At 39.6% G+C, this 18,206-nt stretch overlaps 1 protein-coding gene across 1 annotated transcript in view; it reads left to right on the top strand.

The window, feature by feature from the left end:
* MYRIP (myosin VIIA and Rab interacting protein) overlaps window positions 1-14,591 on the top strand; it is a 353,617-nt gene extending 339,026 nt beyond the window's left edge. Inside the window, exons 13-17 of the mRNA XM_063114747.1 lie at window positions 3,881-4,042; window positions 8,071-8,175; window positions 8,290-8,350; window positions 9,714-9,829; window positions 14,203-14,591. Of these exons, the coding sequence (XP_062970817.1) occupies window positions 3,881-4,042; window positions 8,071-8,175; window positions 8,290-8,350; window positions 9,714-9,829; window positions 14,203-14,235 (477 nt within the window). The 3' untranslated portion in view covers window positions 14,236-14,591. The remainder of the gene's footprint in view (window positions 1-3,880; window positions 4,043-8,070; window positions 8,176-8,289; window positions 8,351-9,713; window positions 9,830-14,202) is intronic.
* Window positions 14,592-18,206: the final 3,615 nt, after the last annotated feature.

Genomic DNA, 18,206 nt, shown 5'->3' on the forward strand with positions numbered 1-18,206 from the left:
ATAAGTGAGAACATGTGGTATTTCTCTTTCTGTGCCTGACTTGTTTCACTTAATATAATTCTCTCAAGGTCCATCCATGTTGTTGCAAATGGCAGTATTTCATTCGTTTTTATAGCTGAGTAGTATTCCATTGTGTAGATGTACCACATTTTCCGTAACCACTCATCTGATGATGGACATTTGGGCTGGTTCCAACTCTTGGCTTTTGTAAAGAGTGCTGCGATAAACATTGGGGAACAGGTATACCTTCGACTTGATGATTTCCATTCCTCTGGGTATATTCCCAAGAGTGGGATAGCTGGGTCGTATGGTAGATCTATCTGCAATTGTTTGAGGAACCTCCATACCATTTTCCATAGAGGCTGCACCATTTTGCAGTCCCACCAACAGTGTATGAGAGTTCCTTTTTCTCCACAACCTCGCCAGCATTTATCGTTCACAGTCTTTTGGATTTTAGCCATCCTAACTGGGGTTAGATGGTATCTCAGTGTGGTTTTGATTTGCATTTCCCGGATGCTGAGTGATGTTGAGCATTTTTTCATATGTCTGTTGGCCATTTGTATATCTTCCTTAGAGAAATGCCTACTTAGCTCTTTTGCCCATTTTTTTAATTGGGTTGCTTGTTTTCTTCTTGTAAAGTTGTTTGAGTTCCTTATATATTCTGGATATTAATCCTTTGTCAGATATATATTTTGCAAATATTTTCTCCCACTCTGTTGGTTGTCTTTTAACTCTGTTAATTGTTTCTTTTGCTGTGCAGAAGCTTTTTAGTTTGATATAATCCCATTTGTTTATTTTTCCTTTGGTTGCCCGTGCTTTTGGGGTCATATTCATGAAGTCTGTGTCCAGTCCTATTTCCTGAAGTGTTTCTCCTATGTTTTCTTTAAGAAGTGTTATTGTTTCAGGGTGTATATTTAAATCCTTAATCCATTTTGAGTTGATTTTAGTATACGGTGAGAGGTATGGATCTAGTTTCATTCTCCTGCATATGGATATCCAGTTATCCCAGCACCATTTGCTGAAGAGGCAGTCCCTTCCCCAGTGAATAGGCTTGGTGCCTTTGTCAAAGATCAGATGGCAGTAAGTGTGTGGGTTGATTTCTGGATTCTCTATTCTATTCCATTGGTCAGTGTGTCTGTTTTTATGCCAGTACCATACTGTTTTGGTTATTATAGCTTTGTAGTATAGCTTAAAGTCAGGTAGTGTTATGCCTCCAGCTTTATTTTTTTTGCTCAGCATTGCTTTGGCTATGCGTGGTCTTTTATTGTTCCATATAAATGTCTGGATAGTTTTTTCCATTTCTGAGAAAAATGTCTTTGGAATTTTGATGGGGATTGCATTGAATTTGTATATCACTTTGGGTAGTATGGACATTTTCACTATGTTGATTCTTCCAATCCAAGAGCATGGGATATCTTTCCATCTTCTTGTATCCTCTCTAATTTCTCTCAGCAGTGGTTTGTAGTTCTCATTATAGAGATTTTTCACCTCCTTGGTTAACTCAATTCCTAAGTATTTTATTTTTTTTGGTGGCTATTGTAAATGGGCAGGCTTTCTTGATTTCTCATTCTGCATGTTCACTATTGGAGAAAAGAAATGCTACTGATTTTTGTGTGTTGATTTTGTATCCTGCTACTGTGCTGAAATCATTTATCAATTCCAAGAGTTTTTTTGTAGAGGTTTTAGGCTGTTTGATATATAGGATCATGTCATCTGCAAACAGGGACAGTTTGACTTCATCTTTTCCAATCTGGATGCCCTTTATTTCCTTCTCTTCTCTGATTGCTCTGGCTAGTACTTCCAACACTATGTTGAATAGGAGTGGTGAGAGTGGGCATCCTTGTCTGGTTCCTGTTCTTAAAGGAAAAGCTTTCAGCTTTTGCCCATTCAGGATGATATTGGCTGTGGGTTTGGCATATATGGCTTTAATTATGTTGAGATATTTTCCCTGTATACCTAACTTATACAGGGTCTTTGTCATGAATGAGTGCTGAACTTTATCAAATGCTTTTTCAGCATCTATAGAGATGATCATATGGTCCTTGTGTTTGAGTTTATTAATATGGTGTATCACATTTATTGATTTGTGTATGTTGAACCAACCTTGCATCCCTGGGATGAATCCCACTTGATCGTGATGAATAATTTTACGTATGTGTTGCTGTATTCTGTTTGCTAGTATTTTAGTGAGGATTTTTGCATCTATATTCATCAAGGATATCGGCCTGTAGTTTTCTTTTTTGGTTATATCTTTGCCTTCTTTTGGTATCAGGATGATGTTTGCTTCATAGAATGAGTTTGGGAGATTTGCGTCCGTTTCAGTCTTTTGGAATAGTTTGTAAAGAATCGGTGTCAATTCCTCTTTGAATGTTTGGTAAAATTCTGCTGTGAATCCATCTGTTCCTGGGCTTTTCTTTGTTGGGAGCCTTCTGATAACAGCTTCAATCTCCTTTATTGTTATTGGTCTGTTCAAATTTTCTACGTCTTCATGGTTCAGTTTTGGGAGCTTGTGTGTGTCCAGAAATTTATCCATTTCCTCCAGATTTTCAAATTTGTTGGCGTATAGTTGTTTATAGTAGTCTCAAATGATCCCTTGTATTTCAGATGAATCAGTTGTAATATCACCTGTTTCATTTCTAATTTTGGTATTGAGGGGAAAATTTATCGCATTAAATGCTCACTTCAGAAGAATGGAAAGATGGCAAGTGAACAACCTAACACTTCACCTTAAAGAACTAGAAAAACAAGAACAATCCAAACCTAAAGTTAGCAGACGGAAAGAAATCATTAAGATCAGAGCAGAACTGAATGAAATTGAAAACCAAAAAACAATTCAAAAGATCAACGAATCAAAAAGTTGGTTTTTTGAAAAGATAAATAAAATTGACAAACCATTAGCATGGCTAACAAAAAAAAGAAGAGAGAAGACTCAAATAAGTAATTACCTTCTTTAGATACATCTCATTCCTGTGTTGTGGGTTGTTTTATCACATTATTTATTAGGCTAAGGAAGCAGTCTGAATTATTCCAATGATTTTACTTTCTGTTTGCTCACTTTTTTTTTTTTTTTTTTTGGCGACAGGCCTGTACAGGGATCTGAACTCTTGACTTCGGTGTTATAACTCTGAGCTCTAAGCAGCTAAGTTAACCACCAGCCCTGTTTACTCACTTTTATGGGAATCACTTTATAAACTCTTAAGTCAAAATATTTGTTTCCTTTATTTCAGATTACTTCCTTTATCTGATCGCCCCTCAAATTTTCAATAGCTCTCAAAAAACTGTCCTAGTGGACAGATAAATAGATTTGACATGTTTCTTTTAACATTATACTATTTTCTAAGAAATAAAGCTTTTTCCTACTACAAATTTCAGGTCCATTCTAATTCCCTTATCCTGTTTCAAGCAAGCAGAAAGTAATTAATCAGAGACAATTTGCTCAAAATTTGTAATTATTTTAAATTAATTTCACTTCTTTTATGTTTTCTGAATTTTTCTGAATTACTAAATGTCAACCAAAATTTTTACTGGGAAAAACCCCATCATGAGTTTCTTTCATTGTTTCTTCTTGATATTAGTTTTTGTAAGTCACTAGACAAATTCACAATTTACATAGCTGATGCCATGTATTTTGTAAGATTTTATCAATACAGGAAAGCTGGGGTCGGGGGGAAGAGAGGTGTGGTTGACTGTGGGAGGGGGTGGCACGACCTCACACTATTGTTTAAGTGTGAAGAATCTTTATAAATGGGTGATTCCATCTTTTTCCCCCCAATGTTAAGCCCAGTTCTCTCTGGCTCCCTTGAATTATGGGAGTCCCCTGAAAGGGCCCCACCAGTCCTGGGCCCACAGACCTGAGCTCAAGGCTGTGCTCTCTCTACAGGTGTACCTGACAGCAGGCACTGTGTACGGACTGGAGGGCCAGCTCAATGAGCTGGAAGATGCCGCCCGCTGCATCCATAGTGGCACTGATGAGACCGAACTGGCGGATCTGGAGGACCAGGTAGCCACAGCTGCAGCCCAGGTCCATCATGCTGAGCTCCAGGTGAGGATACTCCTCTCTGCCCAAATGGGGGCCCCGTCTTCTGCAAGAATTGCTTCAAAGCCATTGGATCTATCAGTTCTTGTCATATCCAGCGTGCTTGCATGGATATGGTCCTTCCAGATGGATTCCACCAAATCCTCCTTTTTTAAAGTACAGCCCTCTTCTCTCTCAAATGATAGCCTTGAAAATAGATTGGACTTCTCTTTAAAACCTTATGTCAGTTTCCTCTTTGACAAATTCCCTGATTCATACATAGGTCTCCTTGCCATATAGGTTCCCATTTCCCCTCAAGACCACCTTTTTCTGACCCTTATCATAATGTTGATTACTTATTTAATGCCAGTTTTTCCCATTATAAACTAAATGCTAAATGAGGACAGTACTATAACTGTCTAGCTTAGCACAGCAACTCCAGTGCCTAGCATAATACCTGACACAGATATGGCACTTGATAAAAATCAGATGAATAGATGAATGAAATTGGAAGTGTAGCTTTCTTAGGCCAGTATTTTGCATAAAGAGCAGGCAGAATTTAAATATGACTGTTTCAGAACTGATCACTATAGTCTCTATAATTTTGTGAAGATGGCTGTTTGTAATTTTCATGGATATTCCCTTAGCCTCTGACTCTGTGGATCAGAACTGATCATGGACTAAGCCACCGATTCTCAAACTGAAGTCTATGTACCTATTCTCTGGAATCCCTGGTTCACTAATATTTCTGTAGATCCTGCACCCTAAAACTGCATCCTTGGGGGAATTGGGTTCAATAGAAACCACCTCTGGATAGAGATTACAATCTCAGGTGATGATTATTTTTAAAGTTAATATTTTTATTTTAAAGATTCAAAAATCACAACAACCACTGACATAATTTACCACTCTTGAGAATGAGAGGGTTCAATTCTTCACTCTGTGGATGGGTTAATGCTATGAACTCAGAATGGTCTCATCAGACAGATGGCCCTGTAGACCATTTATTATCAGCAAGAATGGCTGAAGAGCAACTCTCCTCAAATAAAAATTATTTTCCTTAAATGTCACCCAAGGTTTAATCAATTTGTTGTCAAAGTTATATAAAGTAGAATCAAATCATCAGTTTTCTGGTACATTGTGCAACAAATACATCCTGAGTGGTTTAGCAGGAAGTAATATTATTTATGGGTGTTTGGGAGGATTTTATTGGATAATTAGTCATTCCTGCTTCCAAATTTTTCTAGGCTTCAATTATTAGAGCCATATTTTATGGCAGAAAATCCTGGAGTCCCAAATGTCCCTTTTCCATGTGTTTGAATATGCCTATTAATTTATTATTCATTTTTAAATATTACAATAGTGTTATCAATAATACCCAATTTTCAGTGAACCTTATTGTGTGCCAGGAGTTGTGTTTAATGCTTAAACTTTACCTGTTTAAGTACTTTTATTGTATTTAATTCTTTCGGCAATGCCATGAAGTAACTACTGTTATTATTTCCCTTTTGTGTCTGGGAAAACTGTCTCCAAAAGGCTAAACCACCTGCCCAAGGTCAAACAGCTAGAAAGCGATAAAGCCAGGATATTAACCCAATCGGACCTCACAGTTCACATTCTTAACCAGTCTGTGCTGTGTGGTTTCCTGAGAAATGTGTTGGTCCTGCCGTCAGGGTACATGCACTTAATAGTCCTTAATTTTCATGAGAGGTGGTAACCCTTCCTTCAGCTTTGGGGATCATCTCAACATTTCAGTAGCTGTTGCTGCCAGAGAATGAAGCCTCCGATTCCTGTTGTCTGTTCTCTTCCAAAGTCTAGCCTCACGGAGGATCTCATAGAGGGTTTCCTGCAGGATGGTAGGAGGGTATCTACTGAGGAAGGTAGATGTGCCAAACTATGTTCCTGGATTAGGCCAGATTCTAGGGATGTTATCAACTTAAGAGTTTACCCTCGGGACAGGATGCCTTTGCTCAGGGCTGAAGGAGATTGCAGGACGGCCCATGTGGAGTATGCTGAGGGTGCCGTCCACTGCAGTGCACAAGGTTGTCTCTATAAGCATTTCAGGGAAAGTCTCTCTTAACTCTTAGTATCAGGAAAAGCTGTTCTTCTGAGTACTTGGTCTTTATCTTGTAGACATAGAGTCCTACACTGAGCTCTTTCACTGGCTCTCAGGAAACTCAGAGTTGAATTGTTCCTCCTTTCCAGCAAGTGTATGCGTCACTGGGCATGCAGTCTTAGGAATGAAGTGGGTCATAATTATACAGATAGATAACAAAATGTGGACAAAATCATCCCTCAGGAGTCTCCATTCCTCTTTCTTTGTCCTTTGTCCTACGGACTAAAACTTTAAAAATTAACCCCTTCTGATTCCAGAACCTGGCAGGCAGCAAATCAGGAGGTCGGCAGCTTGCTTGTCCATTGACTTTGTCTCCCAGGTCCCTCTGAGCAAGGCCCTCCATTAAAACTGCTTCCAGGGAGGAATGTGGGCATCTAGTCCACACCAGTTACAAATGACTAATAAAAGCTTAGCCAGCAACTTTTCTCAGAGGTGTGTGCAATTTATTGGTCTGTAAGCCAAAGGAATGCAGCTCTCAATGTGAAATTTGAAGAGTGAGGACAGGGAGGGGTGGGGCTACACCATGGCTCCTTCTGGGTGCTGGCAGCTGGGCAGCTGAGTCACACTCTTTCACCAGCTGTCACAGACTCGGCCTTCACCTACCTCCCCCCCCTTTTTGGACCAAGACTGCCACCTCTCAGGGGTAGGGGAAGCATCTCCTGCATTTGCTGACCCTTTAACCCTTTTCTCTGTACCTCCTGTAGCACCTATCCCAGTAGACTGTCCAAAGAAGGCCTCAGTAAGTGACAGCAGAATTAGAATTTGTCTTGATCAGCACAAAAGTGTCTAGGGATAAGGAAGGCAGTGGAGAGCTCGGGGGTGGAGCACACACATATTGGCTGCTGGACCTGCCTTCAGGTAACACGTTTGATGCCCCAGCAACACTCAGGCTGTTCCTCAGCAGGATGGCTGTGACCCTGCGCACCCCCCCTACCACCCTCAGTTCTACTACCCTTTTCCTGCCTCTTCCAGTGTCCCCCATGCCAGGCCTTGGCAAGTCCTCTGAAAATGTAGTGATGTGGCAAGAGCATGGCCACTGGCATTAATTCCAAGCTCTGCCCCAGACCATCTGTGTATATCACTTCTCCCTTCGAGCCAGTTTCTCCGTCTGTGAAACAAGAGAGTGGTACCTACTTCACAGGATTGTTTTGAGGCATCAATGAGTTCTCACATTTAAAGCACTTAGCATGGTTCCTGGCACATGGTAATGCCCTTGTCTAAGAGCAGGGACTATGTCTTCATCCCTAGGGACAGAGGGGACCAGGGCTCTAACTAAGCTTTTGTTCTCTATATCTGCCTTCAGACTCTGTTGGAAGGAAATCTGACTATCTGAACTTTCCATGTTATAGGTGAGGGTACTGATGCCCAGAGAGGGAAGGGAGTTTCTCAAGGCCACTTGGCCTCTTAATGGAGGAGATGGACTTCAACCAGTGGCTGCTGGGCCTCCCTCCTAAACCTTGGTGCTGTCATTTTGGATTTATGTCATTTATTTATTGTCATTTGTTTACTGTCATTTTGGAGTCATAGAAGAAGGAAGCAGGACATATAAATTATACTTGCCCTTCAAAGCTCAATTCAACTGCTGCCTCCTATGAGAGCCTTCTCTGATCCCCCTACCCCCGTGCTGAGCCAGGTGGCCCTGGGCCAGGGTTCCCACAGTGCCCTGGGCTTCCACATATCCAAAGGCGCACTCTGACAGGGTTGTTGACATGCTCTAGAGCTACCAAACTAGAAATTCAAGTTTATAGAGAAAGGCCTGTGTTTTATCTTCTCACTGCAGCATTAAATAGAGAAGTGCTTGGTAGAAGTTGAATGAATGAATGAATGAATGAGCATATATCAAAGCAGATTTGTTCTTTGTAAACTCCTGACACTTTTAACACAGATTCTCCTTTTTCATATTTCCTCCCTGCTGATCCTGTTTTTCTGTTGCATTCAGATTTCTGACATCGAGAGCCGGATTTCAGCCCTGACCATTGCAGGATTAAACATAGCGCCCTGTGGGCGCCTTGCAAGAAAACGGGATCAGAAGCAAAGAAATCAGGTGTGTTTGTCCCTCACTCCCTCTGTTGGAATGTTGTATGACCTGGAAAACTTAGAAGAGATAAAACATCTTTGGCTTTGCAAAGATATATTGGTCACTGTGTTCTGTTTATAGGTACAAACCATAGACACATCAAGGCAGCAGAGGAGAAAACTGCCTGCCCCACCAGTGAAAGGTATGCTTCAATGAAAACCACAAAGAAAATTAAGCCTGAATCACTTACTTTGAGTAACTCAGAGATCTGAGTTTGAGGCCCAGATGTAATGGAAAGTTCTCATCCAGAATTGCTCTTGTCTGTCTTGAAGTGGGTCCCCCTAGAAGAAAACCCAGGGAGAAGGATGAGAGTGCAAGTAGTTTATTTGAGAGGTGATTCCAGGAAGCACTGGTTAGAGAGGAGAGAAATGTCTCAGGGAAGGATATTAAGCCAGTACAGTGTACTTTAACTGTAGGTTACTTCTTTGGGTAAATGAGGCTAAATCCTCCTGGAGACTTCTGGGAGACAGTGTTGTCTGCACCTCAGTTTCCTGCCCACAGGTTAGGAAGATGGGGTATTTATTTTTCCTTCAGCTCCCATCCATCACTGGCTAAGGGTTACTTCTGACCTGCTCCATGCATGAGCCAAGACACTGTGGCAGTGCTTGCAGTAAGATGCTGTTGGACAGTGATGGAATGGAGACTGTCCAAGAGAAGTAGACAGGACACCAAAAGCATCTGCCACAGTGCCCAACCTAGAAGGGATTCCAGTGATGATAGTCATGTCACCTTTACCTGACATTTTCAACAACATCCCTGGATTCAGGAGCCTCGTAAGTGATGCCAAACTAGAAATTTAAATGTACAAATTAGAGTAGAAAGTCAGAAGAAGTGGTTTTTGAGCTTTGGTTCTGCCATTTATCACTCAATAAACATTTTTTTTTTTACTGTCATGATTTTACATACATCAAACATTTATTGCATGCTTTCTTTATATTCTACAAAACCCCATACAGTTAAATTTATCACAGGTCTACACTTATTTACTTAAATCCTTGGATCCATATGTGTTTCATAATTTGGGGGGCATTAGAAAGATAATATATGTATATTTCTTAATACTCCCTGTGGCATCTGGGCAGCATCTCATACTTAAACACATTAGTATCCTTTCAGCAAAGCATGAGAATGTTTGCACTTGGTGAGATGGACAAGGACTTTAAATGGCCACATGTCAGTTCAAGCCAGGTTTTTCAATCAGATGATTATGGCTCCAAAGATATAAAAATTTGCAGGTTTTAGAGCCTTTTATATTTCAGGGTTACAAATAAGAATGTATGAACTGTATTGAATTATCTCTGATCTACCTTTTCCCAGAAAGCCACCAACGACACCTTGACTTACTTGGTTCATCATAAAAATAAACACAAAAAAGATTCCACAGTCAGACAGGAATGAGATGCCAAGCCTAAAACAAAAATCTGGGTAATCTGGCCACCTGGTCTTTCTTCCTTAACAATTGTCCATGTTCCAGGTAACAGTTATTCCCATTTATTTCCTTTTAGCTGAAAAAATGGAGGCATCTTCAGTGACCACCATTAAAACATTTAATCACAACTTCATTCTCCAAGGCTCCTCAACAAACAGAACTAAAGAAAGGAAAAGCACCAAGGAGTTGATGGTAAATGTCATCTCTGTCTTAGTGCCCATCACTTTCACTTTTGACGGTACCTTCATCTGGTCCTTTCCTTCTGTCGCTCCATCAGTGCCCCAGGAAGCACGCTTCCTGCTTGGTTTCATGGTCCTTTGGATTTGAGGGTGGGGCGAAGTCTAAGAGAGTTGAATAACATCCTGCCTGGTATTGCCAGCCTCTCTAATGTATGGGTGAATCCTCTCGACTATATCTGCAGCTCCTTGCAGGAAACTGGTTTGGTATAAGAGAAATAAAAATATGTACACAGGAGTGTAAGGCCTGGTCGAGGTGTAAGAGCTTGTATTCTGTTTTCGGTCCATATTCACTCTCCCTTAAATTTCTTGTGAGCCATTAATACTGTGTTCCTGAAAAAAGTCAGCAGCTGCTCCTAAATGTGGCAAAGGAACGGACACTAGATAATTTGCACAAACTCTAGAGATCATATAGAGAGAGCTAACAGATCGTTTGCTTAAAAACCAACATATGCGTCTGAATTTGAGCAAATGCTTCATTGCTGCTTACATAGGAAACGATCCAACTAAACTGTCTCAGTGAAACCAATTATGCTGAGGGCAGACCACGTCTGGGATGTCAAGACTGAAGCAAGAGCAAACTTATTCTGTGGCCTTTTATGCATCACCTGTCCCTCCCCCCCTCCATCCACTCGTCACTGTCTCACAAGCACAGAAGCACCAGATAATGGCATAGTGGTGAGCATGTCCTTTTGAATGGCAGATTCCTCTCTTAGGCACCATATGACAAGAGGGCTACTCATTGCCTTTCCTTCCTTTGTCAGCCAGTACTCCTGACCTTTCAATGTCCAGTCACCTTGCTCCTGGCTGTTACTTCAAAGAGCTAAAAAGATGCTTTATCACACTGAAAAGGCAGACCACTAAGGTCAGGGAAGGAATTGGTAATATGCAAGATGGTTAAAAATAATTACCTTTCATAGAGACAGAACATAGATTGGTGGTTGCCAAGGGCTGTGGGGAGGAGGTCTAGGAAGAAACTGCTTAACGGGTAAGGGGTTTTTCTTTGGACTGATGGAAACACATTGAAACTAGATAGAGGTGGTGTTTGCACAACCTTGTGAATGTACTAACTGCCACCAAATTGTTCGCTTGAAAATGGTTAGTTTTATGTTATGTGGACTTCACCTCAGTAAATTATTTTTTAAATGAAATAAAAATAAATTACCTTTAAGTAACACAGAGAGGTTAAAAATGAAAGAATGGACAATATTTACAAAACAAATAAAAACAAAAAAGAAGGGGCAGAAATAGTTTTCAAACAAAGTAGAATTCAAGACAAGAAGCGTTCAGAGAAAACGAGGAAGGATGTTTTAATTTTGATAAAATAAAGTAGGTTAAATAATGAGGCTTTCTTGATTTGGCAAACAGTAGAACGATACACTTTATTGTGCAATGGTTGGTGATTTTAAAACTCCCTTATCAGCCTTTGGCAGCCCAAGTACACCAGAAATACATACAAATCAGAGAATTGGATAGTGTAATTATTAAGCTTTAATTAATATGTCTAACTTTATAGTTTTCAGATTATTCACTTTCTTTCCAAGTACCAATGGACCATTTATAAAAATTGGTTTTATACCAGTTCACAAAGAAAACCTCAGTAAATTCCAAAAAGTAGAAAATGTAAAACTGCCTTCTATGACCACGGTTCCAAACACATTCTAGAGCAATGCTGTCTCATAGAACTTTCTGTAATGCTGGAAACATTCTATATCTGCAGTGCCCAGTATGGTAGCAACTTGCCACATGGCTATTGAGCACTTGAAATGTGACTACTGCATTGAAGGATTTCTAAATTTTAGTTAATTATCATACATTTAAGTGTAAATAGCCACGTGTGGCTAGTTACTAACAGATTGGACAGGGCAATTCTAGGAAATTAGAACAAAAGTTAAAACAAACAGAAACCCTACTTGGATGTTAAAAAGCATATGTACCCCCACACACAGCTGTGCATACACATACACATGCACACTCTCACACACACACTTTGAAGTAACTATTAAATTAAAGAGAAAAGCACAGCCATAAAAAAGAATGAAATTCTGCCATTTGTAGCAACATGGATGAGTTTGGAGGAAAATATGTTAAGTGAAATAATTCAGGCACAGAGAGAGAAACACCACATGTTCTCACTCATATGTGCAAGCTAAATAAGCTGGTCTCACAGAAATAGTGAGTAGAATAGTGATTACTAGAGACTGGTGGGGGGAAGGAGAGAGATGGAGAGGGAGGTCAGTGGTTACAAAATAGTAGAGAGACAGGAAGAATGGATCTAGTATTCTATAGTAATATGAGACTACACTTAACAACAAAGTACCATGTATCTTTGAGTAGCTAGTGAGATGATGTTGAATGTTGCTAACACAAAGAATTGACAAATGCTTGAGGTGATGGATATACTGAGCACCCTGATATGATCATTACACACAGTCTGAATGTACCCTAATATATAATATTGTACTCCATGAATATATACAATTATCATGGGTCAATTAAGAAAAATAAATTTAAAAGAGGGGGAAAAAAGAGAGAAAAGAGAGTAAAACAGTGGTTACCAGAGGCAGAGAAAAAAAAAAGGGAGAGGGGAGGTGAGGCTGGGGAAAGGTTGGTAGACAAGTACTAAGTTACAAAGTTACAAAGTTACCATTAGACAGGAAGAATTAGTTCTGGTGCTCTAGGGTGACAATAGGTAATAATATTAAATTGTCTATTTCAAAATGGCCAGAAAATAGTACCTTGAATGTTATAACCACAAAGAAATGATAAATGTTTAGGGGATAGATATACCAACTATTCTGATTAGATTATACAATATATGCATGTATTGAAATAACAAACTGTACCCTATAAACATGTACAATGAAAAAAATAAATTTAAAAAAATTTAAGAAATAATTAAAGAGAAAAGCAAATCCACAGAGTACTTAGAAAATGAAAACATTACTTATATCAAAATGAATAGGACACATATAAAACTACATTGAGTCAGATTCATAGTATTAAATATATCCTTCCTTATTAAAAAAGAAAAATGTAAAACGAATGAAGTAGACATTGAATTCCAGACATCAAAGATAAATGCAGAAACCAATTAATTAAAACCAGAAAACTATATAAATGATCATAAATCTGAGCTATTTGAGAAAAAAAATAGAAAAATTTTATGTCATATGAAAAAAATAAGATAAAGAGATAACAGTAGGATGTAAAATTTTTATATAAATATACTATGTGATATAAAACTATTCTAATAAATTTTAAAATCAGAATATTGGTAAAAACTGACTTAAGAAATAAAAAGAAATTTAAAAATCTATTAAACCTTCAAAGGGCTGGCTGGGTAGCTCAGTTGGTTCGAGTGTGGTGCCTATAACACCAAGGTCCAGGGTTTGATCTGTGTACTGTCCAGCTGCAAAAATAAAAATAAAAAAAAGATTCTGTGGTCAAATGGTTTTGCTGATAAATTTTTAAGGAACAGTTAATTCCCATGCTATATAAAATATCCCAGAGCATAAAAAAATTAAAAACTAAGAATTCATGTTGTGAAGTTATCATAACCCCAATTATCAAAGCCTTATGTGGCTGGTCAGTATGTATGCGATCTCTATGCTCACTCACACACAGGCACACAGAGACACACACAAGTCACACACCAGTCACACACCAATGGTATTTCTGCAGAGAGATGAAGCCTACTAAATAAAATACTAGAAAATTAAACACCATAGTGCATTAAATAATAAATGACAAGGTAGATTTTGAGGGAATGCAAGGATATCTTTAATATTCACTATGATATTGATTAATCACATCAATGGTTCAATAACAAGTCATTTCTTTCTAAATTAATTTATAGTTGAATCCAATTCTCATAAAAATCTCAGAGAGATTTACTTTGACTAAAGTTCATATAATAATAAATCAGAAAGGATTAAAAAAAGCATTTTATAAAATTACTTGATTTTTCTGCCAGATTTTTAAACAAATTAAAAGCTGTAAAGAAATTGATAATTAATGGAATAGAACAGAAAGCTTAGAAATAGATAAGAGTGTGTTATGTGATCAGTTTAAAGGTATTAGAAACCAGTAGAGTAGGTATGGATTATTAAAACAACAACAACAAAACTGTGCTTGGAAAATTGGCCATGGAGGTGGTAGTAGGAAAGAAATCAAGTTAAATAATTACTTTATTCCATCTATCAAAATAAATTTCAGGTGGATTAAGAAGTACATGTAAAAAATGGCATCACTTTTTAAATGAGGTGAAACATTTAACTGGTCAATGAGCAAGTGGCTGATGACAGTGTGCTCAATCTGTCATCTCAGGAGCCCACTCTGGAGTCTGCTGTGATGTATTAACGCCATGGAACTCCACTGCCAGTGACCCACTGCCTCCAGCCGTACACGACAGTGCCTTGACCCAACAGCCATCAAGTACTGTACGGATTTCCACCTGAGGAGAGGGCTGGGGAGGCTACAGTGCACCATTGCACAGGGCTGTCCTGATACCTCACCCAGAAGCAGTCTCAGACTTCAGCGTTGCAATCTTGCCCACTCTCTACTCAGGCTCCCAGGGGAATCCAAGACAGAAAATCAAGACGCTGGCTTCCAACAGCAGAGCACCATGTTCAAAAGATGCATCTTTTCCCTGTTCACTTTGCTATTGTGTGTTGTCTTTAAAAAAATTTTTTTTTGATCCCTTTGATGAAACTAGAATTCCATGTCAACAATTTATCTAAAGGAGAATTGTTGGAGGGGGGTGGAGGAAAGGGAGGTGAGGATTATCATTTAATTTATCATCAATGCTTATTAATCTCTCACAAGCATCTTTGTCTTATAAATGCTAATGTCTTACAAAAAGCAAGCGCCTGTAGTGAGCACTAGGGACAGTCTAATTTCAGGATTGTTCAACCATCAAGGATGCAGGTCTCTCTTTAGCCACCTTCCTCTTGCTGAGCTCCTAGCCCACTATACTAACAATCATTCCTACTGCTTTGCAACCACAGACCACAGAACGGAAAGCCCTGACACCCATGCCATGCCTGAGTCTGCCCCAAACAGTGTCTCATTATAGGGCTCTTCTGTGGACTTACTGAGCCTTTTCCCACTTCAAAGGGGAGAAGGGCTTGAGAAAGACCACCACTGGCTCAACTTTAGGGCACTGTCCAGAACCAGAATCACATGATGTCGTTGAGCAATGACTGTGTCTAGATGATGTTTAGGTAAATGGATTCTTGCAGAATATAAAACCACATGAGAAACTTTTTGTCCTGCCAAATTTATTTCCCTATAAATATTCAGCAAAGTAGAAAAATGACCTTAAAGATAAACATGATGAGGAGATAGCCTTAGAAAATTTACAGATATGAAAAAGCAAGGACACACTGAATGAATTTAATGGACACAAGAGTTGACACTGACTCCACGTCTGTGGTCTGTTTGGACCCGTCTCAAATGCATGACCATTTAGAGTGTGTTTAGAAAAGCAAACGGAACTGGAATCTCACTCAATTAATTGGGCATTAGCAACCCGTTTTTTACGTTTGCTTCTGATATATTTTGAATCTGAGGAAGAAGGCTAAAGAGGGGAGGCAAGGAAATAGTGTGATTAATGTTTAAGTGCCTGCTCTGAAGGAGGCAATGCTCTTCTCATTTAATACTACAGCAACCCTGTTCAGTAGGAATTCCCATTTTTCAGACTTGGTAACTGAGGGCCAGAGAGATTAAGTTGCCAAAGCCACACCTTTAAGCTAATTATAATTGGAATGCTTTACAAAAGCCTCTCTCTGTGTTGTTTTCAAACTCTGTGTCCTTTAGCTGCTATCTGCATTTCCAGACCTGATTTGCTGCTGAAATAGTGTTATGATCCACTCCTGGTGGGGGTCTACATATCTTCCAATAATACTCCTTGCTGATGCTGTGTGTGTGTTATCCAACAGAAATGACTCCTTTCAAATACGTAAATCTTTGACTTTTTGTTCTGTTGGTGTGATTCAAAGCAAAACAAAGACAAATTTTAAAAACACAACAAAAAAAGATCTGACTTCCAAATAGAACGTTTTCTTTAAGAGGCATGAAAAGCAACTATTGTTGTGTTACAGTGTTAAAATACTGTTTTCTTTGACAAAAACGTGTATTGTGTAAGCCTTGCAAAAAAAAAAAAAAAAAGAAGAAGATGAAGCCTGCTCTATGGCATTTGAATTTTTATAAAGGTTTCCTTGTGCCAAATAAGTGCAAAGATTTAATTTACTATTAAAAACCATAAGCATATGTTATAGTTCCAGAAGAATTATTTTGTCATCAAGTGATTTTGATCTTTAGTGTCAATATTTATATTTAGATTAATTTTTATAAATGAAAATATTTTAATGGTTTAAGAAAATGAGGACAATAGGACAATACCTTTGATGACTTCTGAAAGTTACGCCTGCCTTCATGTTATATGCACATTGCCGAGAATCACTGTCAAGAGAAATGATAAAGAAGTAAAAGTCATTTATGAAAATAAAGTTTGCATGTGTGTGATTTTTTCGTTAGGAGAGACTAGGAGTGAATAAGGAGGTAGGGAAAGGTCACATGGCTAGTAATTGGAAGGGTCAAGATTCAGAGTTATTGTTGCACACCCCACCTTCCTTCCAGTTTCACCACTCACTCCTTCACTGCAGGTTCTCCTGATGAGAGAATCTGCCACTGACCACCTCCACTCTAGTGGTCATGCAGGTAAGACCAGCAGTTTTCAAAGGGGGTTGTGATGGGATTTTGCCCCCCAGGGAACATTTGACAATTCTAGAGACCCAGGAGTGTGCTGCTATTGGCAGCTAGTAGGCAGAGATCAGGAATGCTCCTACAATACACAGGACACCCTCCCACGATAAAGGATATCCAACCTGAAATAGTGCTGAGGTTGATAACCCGAGTTAAACCCTGGAGGTAAACCGAGACATCAGTGGAGAAGGCCCTGCCAACCTCTGCCAGATTGTGTAGCCGAGCTGGAAGCAGGATAGTGCCTCTCCCAGTCTTCTGTTGCACTTTCAGAAGCTGGCATACCCAGAACACTCAAGCCAGACACTGGCCTCTACCATCCCCAAATAGGAATAGGAATCCTCCACTAACCCAAATGAGTGTCTAAAAATACTAAAGTCAGGAGCCTTCTCTGCCTGTGGCCTGATGCATTGGTACTCTAACAAGAGTGTGTGTCAGAATCACCTGGAGGGCTTGTTAAAACACAGATTGCTGGGCTCTGCCTTAGTGTTTATTATTCGCATCTCTGACAAGCTCTCAGGTGATTCTGATGCTGCTGATCCAGGGACCACACCTTGAGAAGATCTGACCTAGGAGCAAAGGAAAGGGAACCAGCTTGCTTTAAGAGCCTTCACCTGCACCTGGGATAACCCAGACCTAATAAAAACAGTGAAAGTCGTGAACTGCTCTCTCCTGTGTACAAGGTCCACTCATCCTGTTCCTCACATCACACAGGGAAACTGGTGCTTGGAGAAACTGGAAGCCGGGAAGCTGGGATTTAAATGAAGCTCTGTCAGACTCTAGAGCCCAGCCCTTCTTCCCAGCACAAGAGAAGGGGCTACCTCTACCTGCACTGCTAAGCAAAGAGGAATCTGAAAGAGAACATGTCCTTCACAGAGCAACAACCCCCACCTCAACACTAGTTACTGTACTCTCCATATAATTCAGGTAATATTTCACCCCGACGACTTCCAGAAAAATCAGTGTTTAGGCACATAGGGAAGCACAACTAGCAATGTCATGTGGCACAAAGCAAAATTACTTTTTAAAGTGTGGGAGTGGGAAGAGTGACAGGATGAGGTTGAGAACATACACTTTTGAAAACACTTGCCACTGACCTTGCTGCCGGCCTGCAGGATGGGGCAGAGGCACAGAGCATGTGGATGCCACCAACTCACGTGCAGCCTCTCAGCAGAAGACCAGAAGAGCAGGGAACACAGATACCCATCAAGCACAAGCCCCAGTGACTGCTGGGCCACCTAGATTTGAAAAAGCTGGGAAAAGAGTCCATTTGGTAATAAGGCAAGAGAGGAAGGGCAATCTCAATCACTAAATGCCTGCCGTGTGCCAGGCACTGCTCAGTCCTTACGCCACACATCAGATAATCTTTATATCTCTGAGGGAGGTCCCATCAACCCCATTCTACACCCTAGAAAATTGAGGCCCCAAATGAATCTGCTAAATAGCGTAGTATTTTCTAGGACCAAAGTTTCCCTGAACTGATAGTAAGTCTGTATCATGCCTGGTTGAAATGAGACTTTTCTAAACATAATTTAATATAAAGAAAATGTCTAATGTTATTAAGACAC

This window comes from Cynocephalus volans, chromosome 11 (assembly GCF_027409185.1).
Source record: "Cynocephalus volans isolate mCynVol1 chromosome 11, mCynVol1.pri, whole genome shotgun sequence".
Lineage (NCBI taxonomy): Eukaryota > Metazoa > Chordata > Mammalia > Dermoptera > Cynocephalidae > Cynocephalus > Cynocephalus volans.